This window comes from Bubalus kerabau, chromosome 10 (genome assembly GCF_029407905.1).
Source record: "Bubalus kerabau isolate K-KA32 ecotype Philippines breed swamp buffalo chromosome 10, PCC_UOA_SB_1v2, whole genome shotgun sequence".
NCBI lineage: Eukaryota > Metazoa > Chordata > Mammalia > Artiodactyla > Bovidae > Bubalus > Bubalus kerabau.
This window is the reverse complement of record NC_073633.1, coordinates 47,371,064-47,385,586: the sequence shown is the minus strand read 5'-3', so window position 1 is coordinate 47,385,586 and position 14,523 is coordinate 47,371,064. Positions and strand designations below refer to the sequence as shown.

At 41.3% G+C, this 14,523-nt stretch overlaps 1 protein-coding gene across 31 annotated transcripts in view; it reads left to right on the top strand.

Annotated features, from left to right (window-relative positions):
• LOC129621292 (uncharacterized) overlaps positions 1–14,523 on the top strand; it is a 694,734-nt gene that overhangs the window by 40,501 nt on the left and 639,710 nt on the right. For all 31 annotated transcript variants that reach the window (XR_008699198.1, XR_008699185.1, XR_008699196.1 and 28 more), the window contains one exon: positions 11,842–11,893. Coding sequence is in view for 15 of the 31 variants with exons in the window: in XM_055537548.1 (XP_055393523.1) it covers positions 11,842–11,893 (52 nt within the window). In the remaining 16 variants the exon portion in view is untranslated. The remainder of the gene's footprint in view (positions 1–11,841; positions 11,894–14,523) is intronic.

Below are 14,523 nucleotides of genomic sequence, written 5' to 3'. Positions count from 1 at the left end.
TTTAAAATTTCCTCATTTATGCTATGTGTTAGAAAGAATATGGACTTTAGAAACAGATATTTCATCATCTGCAATGTGAGTGATCATGGGCAAGATAGTGAGTTTGTTTCCTCACAAGAGGGTTGGATTAACTTAGGCAACATGAAAAAATGGAGTTTATTTCCTGGCACATGGTAGGACATCAAACAAGGTTTGTGTCTTGCCTTTATTCCCATCTCAATGTCCGCACAGTCCCTGGTGCATTTTCTGATCATCTCTCCTTTTACTAGTATTGTGTTTCTTTGCCCTTTCCTATAAGAGGGTTATCCATCTCTACCTCGCTGCTTTTGGGCTTGATCACATGACTTGCTTTGGCCAATGGAATGTGAACATGCGTGATAGACATCATGTTCTCCTTAGAGAAAGTGTGTTTCTGCTAGCTCCCTCTCTCATCCCTGCTGCCGCAAGACTGGTTTGTGGCACACAGGAGTCACTTGAGTCCTAGAATGAGAAAACAGGTGATGCTGCAGGAGTGACCTAAGATGTGAGCACAAGATAGATGTTTGTTGTGGTACATCTAGGAGATTGTGGGAATTGTAACCACAGAAGATTTCCTAATCAGTTCCTTTTTCCTCTGTGTTAATCCTGTTTCCCAAAGTAGAGTTCATAAATACAGGTGTTCAAGAAATTTAACAGATTTTATTTCTGTAATAATTCTGTCTCTAAGCCTCTATGCTGCTGGATATGGAAAAAACCCAGACAAACAATTTCACCCTTTCTTGGAATGGGTGCTAGTCACTGCAGTTGTGTCCGACTCTTTGCAACTCCATGGACTGTAGACCCCCAGACTCCTCTGTCCATGGGATTCTCTAGGCAGTAATACTGTAGTGGGTTGCCATGCCCTCCTCCAGGGGATCTTCGTAACCTAAGGATTGAACCCATGTCTCTTTTGTCTCCTGTACTGCAGGTGGATTCTTTACTGCTAAGCCATCAGGGAAGCCCTTCTTGGAATGTCTTCCCCTCAAATACCTTCCTAGGATTGTGCTAGAGTTATTATGGGGGCCCAAAGCCCTGGGGTAGTGGGTTTTGTTCAGGTGGCCATCATTCCTGTGGACACAACCTCTTTGGTTATGCTTGGGGTGTGGGAATCTTCGGCAGGATCCAGATGCAACCCACTAACAATTTCTGTATTTCTGGATCCCGAAGAGTGTTGCCAGTATGCAAGCCTTAGGTTCTCTTTGTTTTTGAGACTCATCAACCCTCTCCTTTTCTCTCCCTGCTAATCCAGAAGCATGTTCTTCCAATATTGGGGGAATCTTTCCTCTTCCAAATTTTTGCAAGAAACTCTGACTTTGCTTTCAAATTCTCTTCCCATAAAAATTGGAAAGCCTTGTAAGCTGCTGTTTTCCTGCTGTGTACCTACTTGGCCTGAGGCAAGGAGCATAGGGCTGACTGTACCTATTTGACTGCAGTATAAAGAAAAGGGAAAAGTCAGGAACAAAAATAAGTTAGTATTTAAAATTATTCTGTAGCTGCATTTCTCATTTAGGGCAGGGTTTTTCAACCTAGGTACTATTGATGTTTGCACCTGGATCAATCTTTGGGGACTCTCTGGTGCATTGTAGATGCCAGTAGCAATTCCCAGCCCCCACCAATGTTGTGACAACCCAATATGTCTCTAGACATTGCTAAATATCATGAGGGGTAAAATTGTGTGTACTCAGTTGATAACCACTGATTTGATATATGAATGTTACCAAGCTTGGTCTGCTTGCTGCATGACAGGCCAATAATACTGAGACAAGGTACCATCTTATCGGGGTCTGGATGCCGGTTTCTTTTATAGAACAGAGAGGCGGAGGAGGTGAGGAAGTAAAGTAAAAAGGCTATAAGTCTTGCAAAATGTCTCCTGGTTTGACCAGTGTTACGGAGTGCCTGTGTGCTAAGTTGCTTCAGTCGTGTCTGGCTCTTAGAGACCCTGTGGACTGTAGCCCTCCCAGGTTCCTCTATCCATGGGATTCTCCAGGCAAGAATACTGGAGTGGATTGCCATGCCCTCCTCTAGGGGATCTTCCTGATCCAGGGATCGAACTCATATCTCTTATGTCTCCTGCCTTGGCAGGCCGGTTCTTTACCATTAGCGCCACCTGGGAGGCCCCCAGCATTAGGGAGAGGATGTGTTAATTTCTTCTTTTCTGCAGCCAAGCCATTCACTGTTGTGCAGGGTCTGAATGTCTTCCTGTGAGCTCAACAAAGGCATTTTAACGTTCAGGCAGAGAGGCAGGGTTCCCCGAGACAGGTCATTATGTGTGCTTATAGCTTATAGGTAGTGTCCTTTCAGTGATTATAGTAACAAAAGCAACAGAGAGCAAAGGTTAAAGCAGAAGAAACAGATCCAACATGGAGTCAGATTTTGTTCTTCCCTGTTATATGAATTGAGTTAAAACCTTTGCTTTCCGCAAGACTTAAAGAGGCACTCAAAAGATATTTTCTAACTAGAGGAATTAAAGTAGTAGGTTTTATTTCTATTTTAGCTGGGGGGCTGTAGTTCCTTTTAAATAGGAAAGTGAAGAAAAACAAACAAGTTTGTCTTAAAAACATTTCCCCTTCCTCACCCTTTTGCAGGTATGCAATCTCTCTGGGTGAATGCTCAAACTAATTACTATTACTGAGGTATTCTAATGAAATGCTGAATTCAGTCACTCAACCAGTGTGGCAATTAACAAAACTTTGCTTGAGGAAGAACATTTATGAAAAGGAACTACAAAATAAATACATACCGAAAAACAGAATTGCTGGGAAAGCATGAGCATGAGTCTATCATAAGATTCTGCCAACATCTCAGTCCCAGAGTTTGCTGCTTGAGGGGTTTGTGAGAGTGAAGGATAAAAAGGTGAATTGAAATCCCACATGCTAATAAAGCTGTATATGCTGTCATGGCTCCAATGCCCCTGAGGATCTTTAGCAATGACAGGAGACTTTCCCTTGAAGGGTGAGGGCTTTTGACATGATGTTTCCTTAGCCGGTGAGGATTCCATGTTGGTCAAGAGAAGAGATTCTTTGAGTAGGAGAGGTGAGTCTTGTTCGTGTGGATATGTCAGAGTTGAAGGCGTCACTTAAAAATTGTTATTTATGTTTTATAGGAAATTAACCCTGCCTCTGTTCTTGGACACAACAGCCACCCAATTACGAAGGCAGAAAGGCTAGGAAGGGATTAGCATTACTCGTGTTTGGTGCTGCTTATCCTTGGTTATGTGAACTGTGTGCATTTATCTTCAGGCACACAACAGATCGTCTGTCATCTCGGATTTCTGAGAATTTATATATGCAAACACTTGGCAGAGCTGGTATCTTCACAACCTTTCTTAATAATAACAGACGCTGTTCAGTGCCTAGGGTACAATTTAGTGGGTACATCTCATTTTGGCATATGTGTGAAGAGGAAAGCCTTGTGTGGTAGGATTACTTTACCACTGTGATATTTCAGAAATTGCTGAGATTTAAATTACCATGGGACAGTATTATTAAAGTGAGGGATTTATTCAGTTTACACTACAAACCCTTGGAGAGAGAAATGTACTTATATTACAGGTAAAATCAGAAGGGTAAATAGCAAGTCTGGACACCATTTTCATTTAAGTAGTATTTTAGTTGTATGATGATTTTTTTTTAAGGACAAGTGCAGACAGAGGAGTGTTTAATCAGAATGTGAAAAGGTAAGCTAGGAGGCAACTAAGAATTCAAAAAGAAGCTTATTTTTCAGACAATAAACTATAACTGCTACCCTTAGAACAGCCTATTTTTTTTAACCTAAATCATTTTTTTAAAGGACTCTACCAAGTGTGGTATGTTTTCTCCTCCTTTCAACTCTTAAGGTATGTTTCGGACTTGCCTTTCCTAGACTTATCTTTCTCACTTCCCTGATAGCATCATTTAGTTTCTCTTTCCCAGTTTTATCCATCACTTTCCAGAGATCAAGCTGAAGACTCCCTTTGTTCCCAAAGTCTTCCTTAACTTACACTAATCAGTATACTGATGACTGTCTTGCTGGTGTGGGCTCCACACTTAATTTTCAGAACAGGCTTATATCAGTGCATTCTAGAATGTGTTGTAAGGGTTGACACTTTATGGGATGTTAATTGTCCATAACAGGGTAGCATGGCTGAGTGGTCTAAGGTGCTGGATGAAGGCTCTGGTCTCTTTGGGTGCATTGATTCAAATCACACCGCTGCTAAGTGATTTTGGGCTTCCTTAGTGGCTCAAATGGTAAAGGATCTGCCTGCAGTGCAGAGACTGGGGTTTGATTGCTGGGTCAGGAAGATCCCCTGGAGAAGAGAATGGCTTCCCATTTCGGTAGACATCACATGACAAAAGGTACCCATGTTGATGAAATAAGTTGGAAATCCTGTGTAGACAAACTTTTGCCCCCTTATCTCCAGATCCCCTAACCAAAACTTCTCAGTGATGTGAATCTCCAAGATGGGAAAATAATACATGGTATTTCCACACATTGCTCACAGATTTTTTTTCTTGTAACATCTATTAACTTCCCATGACGTCAGCATTCCATTGAACAGAGCAGACATTGGGAATGGTGGGACTCTGACAAGATGATGCTGGCTGTGCACATGCTGGGATGAAGCGGCGACTGAGTTCAGAGCTGGAGAATACACGGGTGAGTGGGAAGTCACAAGGGAGCACTTCCATGAAGGTACCAGCCACAGGAGATCCAGACCAAGTGGTCCATAGATCTGACCCAGTTCCAGGTAGGCTGTGAAAATCTAGTGGACAGAGGGACATGACCAGTGGCTTGTGGAATAGAGAAATGGCTTTGAAAGTGCTGTGCTAAAATTGTCAGAAAATCAGGAAGTAAAAGAGATGGAAACGAGCATGACTATTCATAAATTCATCACGTATTTGTAGAGTATTGATTATGCATTAGACAGAGGGTTTGAAGGAATGAAGTGACCAAGTAGAACCCTCCTAACTAGCTTGAGAATTTGGAGTGGAGAGAAGAGGAATGGAGAAAACCAGATCCTTAAGACATTTGTGAAAATGTTGAAAAGTGTGGATGGGGGTGCTTTGCAGAGGTGGACTGCTCAGGAGCATCCCCGTGCCTCTGCCCTGTGGCCAAGGGCATTCGCTGTAATTTCCAAACCCCATGACCTGAAGGGACATGGGCTGTTGACATGCAGCCTGGTGACTTAGAAAGAGCACAGACAGCTGGGGTCAGCCAGGGACTGACGTAGCCATCCATGCCATGATGGAAACAGAGAGTAAACTCCTTGCTCCTAATGACTTGTTGGGTTTCAAGAGCAGAGAGCCCTATTGTAGGAGGTGAACCTCCTCTACCAATTTCCTTTTATTTGAGAAGCACCTATTACATTTCTACAACCATTAGACTTCTCTCTCTTCTTCTTGAATTAACTCCCCCTCACATGGCTGCCCTTGTGGCTTGGCTGGTAAAGAATCTGCCTGTAATGCAGGAGACCCGGGTTCGATCTCTGGGTCTGGAAAATCCCCTGGAGAAGGGAATGGCAACCCACTTCAGTATTTTTGCCTGGAAAATTCCATGGACAGAGCCTGGTGGGCTATAGTCCATGGGATCTCAAAGAGTCAGGCACAACTGAGCAACTAACACACACACACACATGGCTACAGTCCACAGGGTCACAAAGAGTGGACACGACTGAACCGATTTAGTACACACCTTCTTTTGTTTCCAATCACTGTTCAAAAAAGAGTATATTGAAGTAGTGGGGAAAAAAATAAAGCAAATTGAGCCATCTGGAACAGTTCCATATTCTTCCTGCCAAGAATGTCCTATGTCCACAGCAGGAAGTTCAATTAACAAATCCATGAATCAGGATTTTAATTATGCATTTATCTGGAAGGAAAATGTTAGCTTCCCTTCTACCCCATACCTTACTTGTGGGAGTCACAGTGTGACAGTGACTGAGCCTGGATCCCTGTGGTGAAATGCGAGATGGTGAAATGCTAACGTGTTGTAGAAATTCATTTACTTTTGTTCACCAGTGTTTCTGTATTTAACAAGTAGCAAGAATTCTTAGTTGTATGAAAAGAATCAGAATTGTCTCTAGAAGGTTAAGAAGTACCCTAATTAAGAAATTTGCTAACTGTTATTTCCTGCTGTGTCTATAGACGGTATTTGGTTTTAAGTCATGACTAAGCATCTGAACAAAAGGTTTCCTTTATTTGAACATGTTCTCTTTTGTTATCCTGCCTTCCCAGATAATGGTGTGCTCCTTATGGCTGGGGACATTCTTCCTTCTCCCTGTTTTCCTCCTCCTCCTCTTTCCCTCCTCGGCCCCTTCCTTCTTTCCTGATGCCTCTTCTTCTTTCCACTGCAGCTCTTGAACCTAGAGGCCCCCAGTTGCTCATTGAGAAACTTCCATTAATTCTATCATATAGGAGAAAATTGCTCTCATTGCCTCTATGCTTAGATATACCCTAGCCTGAGTAGGAGGGTTGGTAAAAGGGCTGAGTATTGGGACAACCAAGTCCATCCTCTCTGAAGGCTGTGGCCTACACTGTCCAGAGTAAGAAAAGAGAAACATCATTTGCCAGACAGGATCTTAGGAGATTTTGTTGACCACATGACTTCAATCAACTCTCAGAAGATGGAGGTAGTTCAGAGAGAGAAGATTTAAGCACCAAACTTACAATAGCTCCCCAGATCCTTTCCAAAAGCCAACAAGTCTATCCTGCTTATGAAATTGCTGGACGACACTCGCTGTTCACACTTTGTTATATATATGACAAAACTGATCCTTGGTCCTTTGAAGTCTAATCTTGTTTTTAAAGAATCTGAAACTATGATCAGACTCCTTAGCTCCCCAATGCCAAATCTAAAAAATATGAAGTTATTGATTTTATGTATCAAATAGGAACACTAATATTCTTTTCTTTTCCCTTCTTATCCCTGTTTACAGAGGGAATTTAACTGGGCTCAAGGTTTTCACACAAAGTTATTTGATCGAGGGATGAGAAGGAGCAAAGGAAAGCCATTAAGGGATATCTGATCACTCCAAGCCACCTTGCCAAAGTTGTTCCCTAGATGGGGAAGAATGGGAAGTGAATGGCAAGAACACTCTGGGTTCACTGCTATTTTATTTTACATGGCATGTAATATCACATGCCTATAGTGGTTAAATATACCTTTGATAGAAGAGAATTTGTGGGCCAATGAGCAATAAGAACTATCTCTTAAAAAGTATGAATCCGAGGTGGTTAAACAGGTAGTTAAAAAAGGTGTAGGAATTACAAAGTAACTCTCCTAGATGCAGCACTGGGCTAAGATTTAATCAAGCCATTGTGAGTTTTTAGGATATTTATGCTGAAGACTTCAGTTTAGGGTAGTAGGAATAAGTACTAATAAGGATAAAAAGAGCTTTGGAGTTGGCAGAACAGCTTATCTTCAATTTTTTTTCCTTTTGTATTGCTAAAGAATTTGGAAAAACAAAGTATTCCTTCCCACATTTTAAAGTCAGTTTCTAAAATTTTAACATATTTATATACAAGAAAAGATGTAATTTATCAAATGTAAGTATGGACTTTTAAAAAGAAGACTGTTACATTATTCTTATTTTATCGCATTTCCCTTTGCCTCTCCAAGAGTCTAAAGACCATAGCAATTTACACTGAAGTTGAATTTATCTCATGTATTTCTCTCACCATAAGTCTCAAAGTGTTAACATTTTTCTGTACAGAGTTATTACAGGTTGGGATAATTCTTAAGTAAAAAATTAGTTGGAAATGCATCACATAATGAGACGGTTTTAAAAATTCTTGTATCTGTGGATGAATTTTGCTAGAAAGGAACAGAGTTAGCATCAATATAAAATCTATTTTTATTCTTTTATATTTGTAAGCATTTGAAACTTTGTTCATCAGTGAAAAAATGGAAAGCAGGTTATTTCAATGTCAGTCAATTCTTTGGACTCCTTTCAAGTTAAGTGTCAAAGAAAAATCAACTCTTGATCTTTCATTAGAATAGAAGGAAGAGTTTTTATCAGTGATTTATTGACTTGTTCTTTATTTAACCAGATTAAAAGCAGGAAATTGGACATCATCTGAGTTGTAAAAGGATACATAACCCAGTCAGAGAGTTACTTTCTCAGCAGTGTTTTGATTTGTCTCTTTGTTGCCCGAGGTTTCTATATTGCAGGGCAATGCACTGGTGAGAGATCTAGCTGGGTGAGCTCCGCCTTTCTTTCATAGAACAGGAGAAGGGCTCTCCTGAAAGGGGAGGTAGGAAAGGAGAGTCAGCATGGTGCCTTGAGGACATTTGTTCTCAGGAAGATCACTTTCAGGCATTTTAGGATCTGGAAATGGTCTCCTCTAGGACTTCCTGAGAGCCTAAGGGAAAGCCTTTGCACACTGCTACCCCAGTGAGAGGACCTCTCACTTAAGAACATCAATGAAAAATATTGCCTGCCATATCAGTAGACAAAGAATGTTGCAGCTATCCAGTTGGTACACCACAGTCCTCCTTCCTGCTCCCCCAAGGTGCGGGAAAATACAGATACTGGCCCTAGATAGCTGAGGTGCATGTCAAAGGAATGATTTCAATGAGCCCTGACGCTTGCAGCTTCCCATACATAGAAAAGCACTAAATTCTTAACTTGAAATATCTGGTTTTCTTTTATTAACAGTGATCTTCTGATATTCCAATTACCTGGTATTTTATTTTGAAAACTCCTATAAATCCTGGCTCCCCCCTTGCCTCCTCAGAGCAGTCTCTCAGAGTTATCTGAGATGCTGTGTCCTGGGCTTATGTCCTCAGATTTGTCCACTGAGTAGAACATCACTCTCAACTTTTAGGTTGTGTATTTTTTTCAGTTAACAGGAATAATGCAGATTTCCTTACACTATTGGAAATGGGCCCTTTTGGAATAAAACCCTAAGGATTTGGAGTTATTTAATCTGTGAGAAAAGCAAGAGAAGGGAAAGGAATATCAAAGGATATGGTCTGGTGGGTGGTGAGAAGTTACTCTTCATTTTATTGGGAATATAATAAGAATCAATATAATAAATTTAGACCAGAGTCCAGAAAGGTTCTATCATTGGGATGTATCATTAATCCTTTTTTGAGAGATCTTTAAGAAAGATGTAATAATACAATTTTCAAGCTTTTGGAGAATGCTAGTAATATTGAATATATCTTCTTTGCTTGATCAAGGATAGTCCAGAATAAAAGGCACAGAGTGAAAATTATTTTTGATAAATTTTACCTGATGTGACTATATAGGGGAGGAGTTACTGAGTATAACAGTATGCTGCTAAGTCACTTCAGTCGTGTCCGACTCTGTGCGACCCCATAGACGGCAGCCCACCAGGCTTCCCCGTCCCTAGGATTCTCCAGGCAAGAACACTGGAGTGGGTTGCCATTTCCTTCTCCAGTGCATGAAAGTGAAAAGTGAAAGTGAAGTCGCTCAGTCGTGTCTGACTCTTTGCGACCCCATGGACTGCAGCCTACCAGGCTCCTCCATGGGATTTTCCAGGCAAGAGTACTGGAGTGGGGTGCCATTGCCTTCTCCAGAGTATAACAGTATATTGAGCTCTATTTTCAAATAAAGTTCTGCTTTGGTCACTTACTGGCTGTGTAACCCTAGGAGATTTTTTTAATTGTCTCTAAGCCTCAGTTTCCTTCTCTGTAAAGCAAGACCTACTCCATAGGAGAATGAGGATAAAATAAGATAATATGAAATCATTAAATATAAACCACTTGCATGCTACTAGCACCATACTAATTGTTCAGTAAATAATAATTAGCCAAAATCTGGAGGGAATTTCTGTAAAAGAACTGTACTCATTAGAGCTTGTGTGAAGAAATCTTTGAATTTTGACAGTCTCTTAAATTTTTAGTTTTTATTCAGCTATCAATTATCTGGTAACTTCTCTCTGAATAGGCATGGATGTCAGGTTCCCTGATATGAGAAACAGTATTGAGGCAGGAGATGGTGGGCTTCTGGGCTGGACACCTGGTATTTGTCAAGTGGAATAAAATTCAAGCTTTTTTCTCACCCAGACACTCCAAAGACAAAGCTAGCAGCAAAAGCTGAGCTCTGCTAAAGCAAAGAGATAAGGTGCCCACTCCTGAGATCAAGGAAGACTTTCCTGTCTGCACATGAGCAAGAAGCCTTCTTGAGGGTCAAAAAAGGAAGGGGCTCCACCCTATAATAAGTGTGGACATGCAGCCATAGGCCTCTGGAGTGGGGTCCATCTTAGAAAAAAGTCGTGCACACATCTTGGGGAGGGTTCAAGGACCAGTCAAATGAAGAAAAAAAACAAGATAGTTGGCCAAAGGTAAACAAAGACCCAGAAGGACTGTCCTATGTAAGTGATTTACATCACCTCCTTATTGTGTTCTGCCTCATTCAGGATGCCCGCACTCCTCTCTGGGTGTGTAACTCAGGTTAGCTTCCAACTTATTGCACTCCTCCTCATTAGAGAGGATGCCCATACCCTTTCTCTTTGGGTGTGTATCTCTGCCCTGCTTCTGAGTTAGATAAACAAAATGTTTTCCTGTGTGCTCTCCCATACATTATGTGATATCTCTAATAAACTTTGTGCCTGTTTTTACAGATTTTCACCTCCTTGAAACATCCTTGCTTTCAAACAGGGGCAAGAGCCAGGGCCACTTTGCTTCCAGCCTTTAGCCCCTGGTGGTCTGGTGGCTAGGACTCCTAGTTTTCATCCAGGTTACCCAGGTTTCATTCTTAGGCAGGGAACTAACATCCTTCTTCAGGACTGCTCACTACTCTGCTTCCAAGATCAGTACTAAAATTTTTGGTAACAATTAGTGAATCTTTCAGTCTCTTGGATGTGGTGAAGAACAGAACAGTGTGGAGAGGACCTTGGGTTGGTGATTGAGAGTCTCTGGTTCTCACCCTTGGTCCAGTCATTAACCAGCAATGGTCATGGGCAGATGATTGGTCCATAGTACCCATTTGCTAAGCAGTGAGGCTGCTGGTCAAACCTGGGTGCAAAGGGCATCTGCTTAGTGTATATGGATGAAGTTGCAGGAATGTTATACAATATAGATGCAAAATTGCCTGGACTATGGTCAAAGTGAAACCTGCCCTGTTACACAGCCTTTATAAACCCTGGACTGGCTTTGCAGAGCAGCCAAGCAAAAGGCCCAGTGGGAGAGGCATATTGAGCAGGACTTCCAATACATGCACTCAGATGTGGAAGGGTCTTAAAGCTTCTTTTCAGCCCCATAAATCTTATTCCTTAGCTACATTTCATCCCTTAAAAGAAACCAATTGACTTTGATGTCCTCTTAAATTTTCTGTTATCAGTACTTGAAAAGAGATCCTTTCAAATAATAGACCAAATAATGCAAAAAAGAAAAAATGCAAATATAAGAACATAAAAAAATAAGTTAGCAAAAGAATTAAAATTATGTTGACAGCTTTCTTTTTCCTTTTAAAGAAAGCAGAAACTTTTCTAAAAGATGGAAATGGTTGGTGATGTGAAGTCAACATTTAATAAAATGAATATAGGCAGAAGGCCCTTGCAGTACTGTCAGATTCTGATGAAAATATCTTTAAGAATAGACATGATTATTTGGCCTGAAAATTTGTATTTTTCAAGAAGCACTTGTATGGGGATTCCAGAAGTGTTCTGGTCCTATAGGCCTCCTTTGTCTTTTCTTAGGGTAAGTCCTCAAACTGAAGCAGGAACTGCTAATTAGCCCAGGCACACATCTTCACCTCGTAACTCTACTTAAATCTTCAAAAGAATAGACTCGAGTTTGTGAAGGCTTCAGAGCAATATAATTGTCTAATTTTCCTAGATAAAAAAAGTGACTTAAGGTTAACTTTCTGTTTCCTAGAAAATACCACAGTAGGAATCTTGACGTGGCTACCTTCCCTTTGAAGAGAGAGGTGAGTAAGATTGATGGTCTAGTCATTTTCAGGATGTTTCAGCTGATAATTTAGGACACTTGCAAAAGCATCATAGCTCATTTAAATACCACGTTAGAAATTTCCAGTTTTCCTCATGAGGGCAAGAGATGCAAAGATGTGCTCATTATCACTATGCATGGCTTCTGACAATTAACCATATTTCAGAAGCATCATCAGAAGTCAGGGTAAGCCTTGCTGCAGGGTGAATTGGGGGTTCCGCACACCTAATTAGCCAGGATTCAATTATTCAGCATCAAATGGGAAACCAGTCAGGACTTCCAATTATAATTCAAAAATGTTTTCTGTCTTACACTGCAATAAAAATAACACTCTAGAGTGAAAGAATCAGATAAGGCACAGTTACAGGAAATGCTGAGGGAACAATTACCAAGAAGTGAAATTAGAAAGCTGTAAATGGATGGGTGAAACCTGACTGGAATAAACAGAGCCTTCCTCTCAATAAGTGGTTCTCATGAAGGCAATGGCCTCTTTTAGCCTTGTAGGTTGTGAATATTCCAGGAATGACCTAGGTTTTATAAGACAGGTTTAATCATGAATGGGGTTGGGTCAGGCATTAAATTCTCACTTGATACTACACTTTGAATCTCCAGCGTGACTTGGCCGGTTATGCAGGGTACAAGAGTTTTCCTGGAAAAGCATATTATTTTTTAATAAATGGCAGTGATGTATTTATTAAACTAAGGAGATTGAAGCCAACCAATGATTATAGTTGATAACGGAAGTGTGTGCTTTCTTAATTGGTGAACGTATTAATGATTCTCTTCATGTTGACTCACGTTATTCATTTATGACAGAGGTGTCTTACAATGCATATAAAAACCCTTCCTTTCTAGGTGATGGGAGGAGCAGGCAAGAAATCCCATGCCAGTTCAGTTTTAAAACTGGCATCTGGAATTTCCAGACTGATCTTTATAGCCAAGTCAATTGTTTCCTACCCAGTTGGAGCAACTTGTTGAGAGAAAAATGATATTGGGACTTGGAAAATGCTTGAGAATGTTGTCTATATCTTAAGTCAAAATGTCTAAAACTGTGTATTGAAGGATTCTCTAACATCATTATTTTTGAATGTATTTATCATAACATGTAATTGTAGGATGAAGGGCTATTTTGAGTGGGCTGTGCAGCCAAGGACATTGAACGAGTCAGGCATCCTCATGCAGGATGATAGATAATGCTTATACTACCCTGGTCTGTGTTAAGAACGTTCTTACACATGCTGACTCATTTAGATGTACTTAGTATTTCTGAAGGGTAATAATGTATTAGCTTTACATTTCTTCTGTAACATTACTACAAATATAGTGGCTCAAAGCAGCAAACATTATCTTACACTTCTGTAGGTCAGAAGTCCAAAATGCCTCTTCCTGGGTTGAAAATCGAAGTATTGGCATGTGTATGCTAAGTCGCTTCAGCTGTGTCTGACTCTGTGTGACCCCATGGACTGTTGCCTGCCAGGCTTCTCTGTCCATGGGATTCTCCAGGCAAGAATCCTGGAGTGGGTTACCATGCCCTACTCCAGGGCATCTTCCTGACCCAGGGATAGAACCCACACCTCCTAAGTCTCCTGCACCGGCAGGTGGGTTCTTCACCGCTAGAGCCACCTGGGAAGCCAAGTGTTGGTACAATCATGTCCCTCTGGAGGCGTTAGGGGGGAATCCATTTCCTTGCCCTTGTCTGCTTTTAGTCATTCTGCACTCCTTCAGAGCCAGCAAACAGTAGAGTGTTGTTTCACACTGTATCACTTGGAGAGTGACTCTTTTATCTCTCTTTTCGAAATTTAAGGACTTTTGTCATTACCTAAAACCCACTGAGATAATCCAGGATAATCTCCCTATTTTAAGGCAATCTGACTAGCAACCTTAATTCCATCTGTAACCTTAATTCTCCCTTGCTGTGTAATGTAACATAGTTACAAGTTCTAAGGATTAGAAAGCAGACATATTTTGTTGTTGTTCTTGAAAGAAAGTGAAAGTGAATTCGCTCAGTCGTGTCTGACTGTTTGCGACCCCATGGACTGTAGCCTACCAGGTTCCTCAATCCATGGGATTCTTGCCTAGGCAAGAATACTGGAGTGGGTTGCCATTTCCTTCTCCAGGGGATCTTCTCAGCCCAGGGATCGAATCCTCATCTCCTGCATTGGCAGGTGGATTCTTTACCACTGAGCCACCAGGGAAGCCTGTGGACATATTTGAAAATGAAAGTGAAGTCGCTCAGTTGTGTCCAACTCTTTGCGACCCCATGGACTGTAGCCCACCAGGTTCCTCATCCATGGGATTCTTGTTGTTGATTAGTCCCTAAATCATGTCTGACTCTTCTGTGATACCATGGGACTGTAGCCTGCCAGCCTCCTCTATCCATGGGATTCTTGCCTAGGCAAGAATACTGGAGTGGGTTGCCATTTCCTTCTCCAGGGGATCTTCTCAGCCCAGGGATCAAATCCTCATCTCCTGCATTGGCAGGTGGATTCTTTACCACTGAGCCACCACGGAAGGCTGTGGACATATTTGAAAGTGAAAGGGAAGTCGCTCAGTCATGTCTGACTCTTTGTGACCCCATGGACTGTAGCCTACCAGGCTCCTCAGTCCATG